The sequence below is a fragment of the Triticum urartu genome, chromosome 6A, assembly GCF_056163025.1.
Source record: "Triticum urartu cultivar PI428250 chromosome 6A, HENAU_Tu73, whole genome shotgun sequence".
NCBI lineage: Eukaryota > Viridiplantae > Streptophyta > Magnoliopsida > Poales > Poaceae > Triticum > Triticum urartu.
In genome coordinates, this window is record NC_141878.1 from 240,299,964 (window position 1) to 240,309,883 (window position 9,920).

The following is a 9,920-nucleotide window of genomic DNA, read 5'->3' on the forward strand; positions in this document are numbered from 1 at the left end:
TCCTCCGACACCTTCAGTATAGACCCCGACGCCGACCTCCGGAAGGCTCGGGAACGGAACGCCCGGGAAGTGCGGGAGGAGAAGGAAGCCGCCGCCAAGAAGGCGGAGGCTGACAAGGCGGCCGCCGCCAGGGCGGCGCAGGCGGACGCAGATGCGGCGGCTAAGGCCCAAGCCGATGCTGCGGCGTAGAAGCAGGCAGCGGACGCCGGGCGTCGTTAAGCCCCGCAACTTGTCATCCCCCTATGCTCCACTCCGCCAGCATCAGAGATCCCGACGCCGGAAGGAGGAGCCGACGGTGACCAGCCGGTCATGGAGAGGGATGGCGGCGACACCGTCTTGCCGGAGATTGAGGCGCCGCCGACTGCAGACGCGCAGGGCGCCCAGCCGGCTACCACATTGGAACCACCAGCCAGAGGCGAGTTGCTGGTGGGGTTGGCTCCCACAGCACGCACTCCAGTGCGCCGCCGTGTAGAGAAAGCGGCATGGGCACCGAGGCCGATGGAGAGTGGGAGCGCCAGCTCGTCGGCACCCAAGGCCGAAGCCATTAGTACCGTGCCAGCAGAGTGGGTGCGCGGAGGCGGGACGAGCGCCTTGATCAAGGCGGCGCAGGACGTCCAGGCTGACTTCAGGGCTGAAGCTGCCGCCCTCTCACAATGCATGAAGGTATTTGTGAAGACGCGGGCCGCCGTTCGGGTATGCGACTTGCTTCCTGTTTTGGTTTTCTGTAGTCTTCGGTGGGGGCGCGCCAGCGCACCCACTGGGTGTAGTCCCCGAGTTCTAGGCCGGCTGCTGAGCAGGTGGCCTGGAACTTCATAGTGGGCTCTTAGCTTCTGACTGACTTCCCTTTCGTTTCCTTGTTGCAGGACTATCACAACATCCGCGCGGCCAGCTTCAATGCTCATGTCTGAGAGCTGGACCAACGGACCGCCGACTTGGCGGAAAGCCGGAGTAAGCACTCCATCTTCTTCTCTCTGCGGGGGTGCGTCAACGCACCCGCGGGCTGTAGTCCCCAAGATGCGGGCCGACTGATGAGCAGTCGGGTCGGATCTTCCCGGCAATTGCTTCTCCTTCTTTTCTTGATTGTTGATATTTTTCTTCTCTTGCTTTTTCAGAGACCAACGCCGCCTTGCAGCAGCAACTGGGCAGAGCCAACACCACACTACGCGCCAAGGAGGACGAATGCAACAGGGAGGCCTAGGAGCGCGACCGCCTGATCAAGCAGCCGGCGGACCAAGCGGCGCTTCACAAGACGGCCCTGAAGCAGGTGGAGGACAACGAGGTCCGTCTCCTGGCCGAGTTTGAGACCGAGCGGTCGGGTTGGGCCAAGAAGGAGGCAGCGCTGACTGCTGGTTATGGCCAGATTGAAGACATAGTCGACGGTGAGCTTCTTCTATTTATTCTACTGTTGGCGGTCAAACGAACCGGCCTCTTCCTTCTGACTTTTGAGTTGTTGTTTTTGCTTGTGCATACTTCTTCCTCGGCCATTCGGTCGTCGCCAATGAGGCCATTGAGGCTCGCCGCGAGGAGCGATGGGCGGGTGGCACGGAGATTGCCGCTGATGCCCCTCAGACCCTTGCCGAGCAGCTCCTCAACATTCAGGCCCGCATCCAACTGGCCCACCGGATGCTCCGCTGGATGCAACGCGCAGGGGCTCAGGCGGTCGCTGCCCTCTGGCCAGATAGGCAAGCCCCACGCACCTCCAGTCGGACTATCGACTGGCTGGGAGTAGCCGCCGGCCGTCTTGAGGCGTGGAAGGGTTTCGCGGCCCGAGCAGGAGTGTGGCGGGCTTTGGAGTTTGCCAAGGCGTGGTATCCTAGGCTAGATCTAGCCCAGTTGGCCATGTTTCGGCTGGAAGCCGGCGCCGAGCTGGCGGTGGTGGAGCGTGATCTCTCGATACGCGCGTCGGCGATCGCCGAGTACACCAATACTGGTGACTTCGTCCTTGAGCTGAACGAGAATGGCACTGAAGCACCGCCAGAGTGGTTCGGTCTGAACCCGGCTGATAGTGAAGACTCGGCAGAGGAGATCGCTTCCAGGGACGAGGGGGAAGACGAGGAGGACGAGGAAGATGAAGACGACGCGCTGGAGGTTGGAGCGAACGGCCAGCCTCGAGTCCATCGTGCCTCCAGCACCTAACCTCGTGCAAGAACGTCGACTGCTGCTGAAGGCGACCACCCCGAGGCTCACCAGCTAGCCACTCCGCCAGCTGGCGCCGCCGACTCCGTCAGCCTGCCAGACTCGCCTACTGCTCCTTTGGCCCAGGCTTCCAATTTATCTTAGCCTTTCCTGCTTAGTAGTATTTTGCACAAACTTTGTTAAATTTGCACAATTCCACTCGCGGGGTGTATTCAAACTATGTTGAATGTTGGCTGGAGGCCTTTTGATATGTAAATTATTTTCTGCACAAGCTGTGCTTTGGCCGAGTTCCAACTTTCTTGCTTTTTTATTCCCTGGTTTTTTCCATTGCCGTCCTCCCTAGGTACCTACTTGCCAGCCGGACAGTTGCTCTGCGGGCTGCCGCCTGGTCAAGTATTTTACCTTTGTGGGAGGATAAGTACTTTGACCGATTGGAACATTGCAAGCTAAGTAAGAAGCCGGCCGGCCGGCTGCTTAGCCGCCGGTCGGCAAGGTGAAGGACTGGCTTGTCCTATGTTAATGTTTTTTATGCTTAGCCATTTTTCATGTGAGCACCATTTCTTGCCTTTACCTCTTGCCAAGCAAACAACCGCTCTGTGAGTTGTGCCTTAAGGCAAGAGGGGGCGTAGATGCTGACACAGTACTTGTCCGACTGCAGGAAGCACCGACATAGTACAAGGTGGCAAGCCCCCCGGGCCGACTGATCGGACTCGGTTTCAGGCAGAGAAATGAAATAACACATTTATAGGCATAATACTTATCATATAGATAAAAGATGGTAGTCCCCGAGTGCTCCTCGAGGGACCCGTAGTCTTCGTACTTAATACAAAAGGTAGCGTGGTAGATACTACATCAACTGTAAAATCTTCGAAGGAGATTGGCATTCCATGGTCACTCTGTTTCTTTGCTGGAGTCGTCCCTTTTGCACGTCCTGGGTTTCTAAGCATCGATCAGGTGGTAGGAGTCGCTGCCCAAGGCTTTGCTGATGATGAAGGGGCCTTCCCAAGGAGCCAAAAGCTTGTGCTGGTCGCCTGTTTGCTGGATCAGCCGGAGCACAAGGTCTCCCTCTTGGAAAGATCTCGACTTGACCTTCCGACTATGGTAGCGGCGTATACCCTGCTGGTAGATGGCAGACTGGCTGAGTGCCAACAGCCGGCCTTCTTCCAGTAGGTCGACGCCGTATTCTCGTGCTTCCTTTGCCTCCGCCTCAGTGTACATGGTGACGCGAGGTGAGCCGAACTCGACGTCGGTTGGGATGACCGCCTCGGCACCATATACGAGGAAGAAGGGGGTGAAGCCGGTTGACTTGTTTGGAGTGGTGCGCAGACTCCAGAGGATGGCCGGCAGCTCGTCGATCCAGCAGCTGGCCGGACACTCCAAAGGCTCGACCAGTCGGGGCTTGATTCTAGACAAGATGAGGCCGTTTGCTCGCTCGACTTTGCCGTTTGATTGTGGGTGGGCAACGGACGCTAAGTCCAGTTGGATGCCCTGTGTTGCAAAGAAATGAGCCAAAGCTCCCTTGGCAAAATTTGTGCCATTGTCGATGATGCTGTGAGGTACGCCGTACCGAGTGGTGATGTCTGCAATGAAGGTCACAACAGTCGGACCGTTCAACTTCTTGATTGGCTTTGCTTCTATCCACTTGGTGAATTTATCCACGGCAACAAGCAGATGAGTCATGCCGCCGCGTGCTGTCCTGAATGGTCCCACCATGTCCAGTCCCCAGACGGCGAAAGGCCAGGTAAGGGGAATGGTCTTGAGTGCAGAAGCCAGCAAATGCTGCTTGGAACTGAACTTCTGGCATCCCTTGCATCTCTTGACCAAGTTTTTTGCATCTTCTAGGGCAGTCGGCCAGAAGAAACCATGGCGAAAGGCTTTGGCCACAAGTGATCTTGAGGCCGCATGGTAGCCACACTCGCCTTGGTGGATATCTTTGAGGATTGCTTGGCCTTCTTCCGGCTCTACACATCGCTGGTATACACCAGTGACGCTGCACCTCACGAGTTCCCTATTGATGATGGCATATGCTGCTGCCCGACGTTGCACCTGTCGAGCCGAGATCTCATCGTTTGGCAGCTCCTTGTTCACCAGAAAGTTGAGGATGGGCTGAGCCCATGATGGTGCTGAGACTTCCTCTACTGTGAATACTGCCACTTGCACTGGGGCGGCTTGGTTGGGAGGTGGCGGGATGGAGTCGGCCGCCACTTGCTGTGTTGTTGCAGTCCCCGAGCCGACTGCTGAAGTCCCCAGGCCGACTGCCAAGTCCCCAGGCCGACTGCCAAGTCCCCAGGCTGAGATCTAAAATCCACTGGCCGGGTGCGACTGCTGCAGTCCCCAGGCCGCCTGCCGAAGTCCCCGGGCCGACTGCTGAAATTTTGGAGCCGGATCCGACTGTTTCAGGAGCAGCAGGCATGAAGATAGAATCTGACTCTGGTGAGGGCTTGATGGACGGCTTGAGGAGTCGCTGGAGGGATACGCCAACTGGTATGGCTTGCCGGGTGGAGCCGATCTGCGCCAGAGCATCTGCTTGCTCGTTATCGCTTCGTGGCACATGGAGGAATTCACACCCTTCAAAATATCCGCTGAGTTGCTGGACGAGGAAGCAGTAGCTTGCCATGTTTGCATCCTTGGCGTCCCAGTCGCTAGACGACTGCTGGACCACCAAGTCGGAGTCACCGTAACACAGGATCCGGTGAATGCTGAGTTCTTTGGCAAGCCGGAGTCCGTGTATTAGTGCCTCATACTCGGCCACATTGTTGGAGGCGACAAAGTGGATTTGCATTGTGTATCTGAGCTTGTCACCTTTGGGAGAGGTGAGGACGATGCCGGCTCCCAAACTAATGCGCATCTTTGAACCGTCAAAGTGCATCCACCAATGGGTGGAGACCCGCGCTGGCGGCAGGTGCTGGGTCTCGGCCCAGTCGACAAGGAAGTCGGCCAGTACTTGGGACTTGATGGTGGTGCAAGGCTGGTAGAAGATGGTGTGGGGGGGCAACTCTATGGCCCATTTTGCCACTCGGCCTGAAGCGTCTCGCTTGCCTATGATCTCGGCAAGCGGAGCAGTGCAGACAACCGTGACAGGGTGCTCTTGAAAATATGGCTTCAATTTTTTGGCAGTAAAGTGTACGTCGTAGCACATCTTCTGGTAGTGGGGGTAGTTCTGCTTGGAAGCCGACAGTACTTCACTCAAATAATATACCGGTCTCTAGACCGGTAGAACCTTGTTTCCTTCCTTGCGTTCGACCACCATGACCGTGCTGACCACCCGACTGGTGGCAGCGATATAGAGGAGCATGGGCTCCTTATCAGTCGGTGCAGCCAGGACAGGCGGCGTGGTCAACATCTTCTTGAGCTGGAGAAAAGCCTCATCCGCCTTGTCATTCCACTCAAAATGAGTGGATTTTTTCAAGAGCTGGTATAGGGGAAGGGCCTTCTTGCCCAGCGGACTGATGAAGCGGCTGATGGATGCCAGGCAACCTGTGAATTTTTGGACATCCCGCAGTCAGGTAGGTACCTCCATCCTCTTGATGGCTATGATCTTAGCAGGGTTGCACTCAATGCCGCATTCAGAGACCAGGAAGCCAAGGAGCTGGCCGGCTGGTACTCCGAACACACATTTCTCTAGGTTGAGCTTGATCTAAAACCGGCGCAGATTTTCAAAGGTCTCCTTGAGATCTTCCAATAGGGTACCGCGCTTCTCCGTCTTCACCACAATGTCGTCCACATAGACGTGGGCATTTCTGCCGAGTTGCTTGAGGACGCACTTCTGCATGCAACGCTGAAAGGTGGCGCCGACATTCCTCAAGCCGAACATCATCGTCAGGTAACAGAAGGCTCCGAATGGTGTGATGAAGGCGGTCTTCAAGCGGTCTGCCGGGTTCAGCTTGATTTGATGATAACCTGAGTAGGCATCCAAGAAGCTCAATAGCTCGCATCCGGTTGTGGAGTCTATCACTTGATCAATCCGTGGCAAGGAAAACGGATCCTTGGGGTAGGCTTTGTTGAGACTGGTGTAATCAATACACATATGCCACTTGTTGTTCTTCGTCAGCACAAGGACTGGGTTGGCAAGCCATTTTGGGAAGAAAACTTCCATGATGAAGCCGGCTGCCAACAGGCGGGCGGTCTCTTCTCCAACAATTCTCCTCTTCTCTTCTGACAGTCGGCGGAGGGGCTATCTAACTGGTTTGGCATCTGCTCTTACATGTAGCTTGTGCTCGGCGAAATCCGTTGGAAGACCCGGCATGTCTTTAGGGGACCATGCAAAGATGTCCCGATTCTCATGGAGGAAATTGACGAGCTCGCTTTCCTATTTGCTGTCGAGGCTTGCGCCTATGACAGCGTACCTCTCCGGGTGCTCAGGGTCCAATGGGATCTTCTTTGTTTCTTTGGCCGGCTTGAAGGAGCCCTGGGTCTCCGACTCTTGGGCTGGGGACATGTCTGGCTGTTTGCCGGCCATGGCCACCACTCGGTCCAGGAGCTTCTTCTCTACCGCAATCACGAGGGACTCGGCCAACCGGCTGCTGGCTATAACATAGGAGGCTGACTTCTCATAGTCACCACTGATTGTGATAATGCCCTTAGTTCCTGGCATCTTCATCTTGAGGTAGGCATAATGTGGCACCGCCATGAATTTGGCTAGAACCGGTGGGCCTAGGAGCACATGGTACGGGCTCTCGAGGTCAACCACCTCGAACCAAATGGCTTCGCGGCAGAAATGATCCTTGTTTCCAAAGAGGACATCTATCTTGATCTTGCCGATTGGTGAGCAGGACAAGTCGAGCACAATGCCATGAAACATAGTCCGACTGGGCAGCAACTGCTTCTCTTTGATCTTCAGCTTCTCCATGGTATCCCGATAAATGATGTTGATACTACTGCCGCCATATATCAAGATTCGGGAGAAACGAGCAGCTCGCCTTTCTGTTGCAAGGGTGGCATCCAAAACCAGGGCATAGGAACCCGGGGAGGGCATTACTTCTGGGTGGTCGGCCCGGCTCCAGCTGATGGGCTTTTTAGACCAATGCATGAACTCTAGAGTAGTGGAAGCAACCGCATTTACTTCGCGGTGTTGTTGGCGCCGGCTGTGCTTATTGCTGGCCATACTGGTGAAGACAACATAAGTGCCATGCTCTTCAGGGTAATCATCTTGGACTTGGCCGACTGCTGGACGGGCGGCCCGCTTCTGAGGGGGCGGAGCCGGCGGGCCAGCAGGCGGAGGAGGCAGTCCTTCTCCCTTGGCGATGCGGACAAGCCAGTGACACTTCCGGGTCGTGTGGTTGGACGGCTTCACGCCGCTGTGGAACTTGCAGGGGCATCAAGTGTCTGCTCGAAGGAGAAGGTGGGAAACCAAGTCGACTTGCTGCCCTTCTAACGCTTGGGGGGTGGCTGCCCTTTGAGTTGTTGATCTTCAACAGTTGCCACCTGCCGACTGGTGGAAGCCGGCTGGGGGGCTTTGCGCTTGTTGTCGTTTGGCTGTTGGCGCCGACTATTGTCTCTAGCCGGTGTTCAAGGAGCCGGGGGGAGCACCTTCCCAGAAGTGTCCACTCGAAGCTCCGACTTCATGGAGGAGTCGGCCGTGGCGTATTTATCTGCTATGATTAGCAGCTCGTTGAGGGTTGCCGGCTCGTTGCAAAGAAGCCGATGCTTGAATAAGGTGCCCTCTCCGCACCCGGCGGTGAAGTACTTGATAGCTTGGACCTCATGCACTCCTTCGCAGGAGTTGCGCATTCCGCCCATCACGTCAGGTCATCATGGGTGGACTCATTGGGGCCTTGGACGCACAGCGAGAGTTGGCAAGGCTTGGGAGGCCGCTTATAGGTGCCGGTGAAGCTCCGAATAAACACCACGGTGAAGTCTACCCAACTGTTGACGTTGTAGGGCTTGAGGCTGTTCAGCCATGTCCACACCGTGCCCTGGAGCATGAGCGGGACGTACTTCACGGCAACGCGCTTGTTACCATTTTCTATGCTGACTGCCGTGAAATAATCCACCAGCCAATCTTCCGGCTTCACGGAGTCATTGTACTTGGGCGTGTCCCTCGGGAGCGAGAACCCCTTGGGAAAAGGCTTGTCATGGATGCGGGGGCCAAAACAAGGAGGACCCATCGCGTCTTCTTCTTCTAGTGCCAAGGATTGGGCCAGCCAGTCGATCCGGTGGCGGGCGTCGTTCTCGCCGACTCCTTCTCGGTGGCCTAGCCGGTCGCCAAGAATCGGATGATCAACAGGCGACGGGGAGGCGCGCCTCTCCCTTCGAGGAGGCGGCGGCAATGGGTCATCGTCCCGTTGTTTGACTGCTCGAGGGCAGCCGTCTTGGTCGCGCTTGATGGTGATGTGAGTCCGGCTATGACTGGCAGCCGGCTCTTTGTCTCGTCTATCATGGGCGCTGCCAGTCGGTGTCCGGGAGGTCGCGCCATGCTCTTGGTGAGGGGGTGGGTTCTCAACCCGTTGGTGAAGCTCTTCAATGCAACAACCGGCTTCTTGTTGGGCAACAGCCGCATCAATGAGCTGTTGAACACGCTCCGTCATATAGCGACACTCGTCGCCCTCCAGGTGGTCCAGCTCATCTACTGCCGCCTGGGTGGTGCGTATGTTCTCCATGGGCGTGGCGTAGACCGGGCGGTCCACTCCAAACATGCTGGCGATGGCTCCGCATCGCTGCCTGACCGTGCCAGCTTGGCTGGGCCCAGCAGCAGTCGGCGTGCCGCCGACAGCGCGGTCAACCTCGCGCTGGAAGGCTTCGGAGAGGCGTCTCATGGTAGCCAATTTCTTGGCATTCTCCACAAGCGAGACGCGGCAGGCTTCCAGCGTCTCGACGTTCGCATCCGCAGCAATGGGCGTGGACAGATCCCGCATTGCCGCCTGCAATGGGTCTTGGCCGGCTCCTCCGGAGCCCCCATTGTGGCTGATGACAAGCACCTCCGTTATGGTGCTATCACCACTCTCCGCACGTGGGAGTGGATCATCGATGACCACCACGTTGGTGGGGAAGGCGTCAAGGGAGGCCGTGTCGGAGTCGACAAGCATCGGGTCAGTGGAGCCGATCGGCTCCAAGTCGAAAGCTGGCTCGTTGGCGATGTGTAGCTGGTCGAGGAGGTTGACGAGGCGACTCTCGAGGCCATCGGTGCCTGCGTTGGACACAGGCTCGTCGGAAAGGCAGACCTCGCCAACAAGGTCGGCGAGGCACCTCGCTGCGCATGCGACCATCGCGCCGTGCAGCGCGTCGGCGCAAACGCCTTCTAGCGTGCCAGGCTGGCTACGCTCGCTGGTGAGGAAGAGGGTTCCCGTCTAGGACAGATCTCCGGACGACGGTACACCTAGCCCCACGGTGGGCGCCAAATGTCGGGGGTGTCGTCCGACATATGCCAAAGGATGGCTTATCATGGAGGGGGCTAATAATACGTCGCCGGTGCCAGGAAACGGGATGAGGCGAAGACATGCACGCCGGCGAATCTTACCCAGGTTCGGGGCTCTCCTAGGAGATAACACCCCTTGTCCTGCTCTGTGGGGTCTCCACATGATCACTAACTCAACAAGAGTGGCTACAAGATGCTCCTTGAGCTGTTTCTCTAGAGGAGGAAGAAGAACAAGGCTAGCCCTAACTCCCTCTCTATGTGTGCGTGTTTCTCTAAGAATCTGAACCCTTTGCATGGGTGCCCTGGGGGTTTATATAGGCCTACCCCCCAGGGGTACAATGGTAATCCGGCCGGGTGTGGGCCTAGGCCGTCAGTGTCTCTTGTGGCCGGCTTCTCTGCCGGCAGTTGGAGCCCGCCGACTGGTGGGCCC

At 57.1% G+C, this 9,920-nt stretch overlaps 1 protein-coding gene across 1 annotated transcript; it reads right to left on the minus strand.

Moving 5' to 3' along the window:
• Nucleotides 1-6,445: 6,445 nt before the first annotated feature.
• Nucleotides 6,446-6,985, minus strand: LOC147964878 (uncharacterized). The gene is made up of 2 exons (XM_087530193.1): nt 6,807-6,985; nt 6,446-6,698 (listed from the first exon to the last, which is right to left on the minus strand). Exons 1-2 carry the CDS (start codon nt 6,983-6,985, stop codon nt 6,446-6,448), a joined length of 432 nt encoding a protein of 143 aa, XP_087386319.1.
• Nucleotides 6,986-9,920: the final 2,935 nt, after the last annotated feature.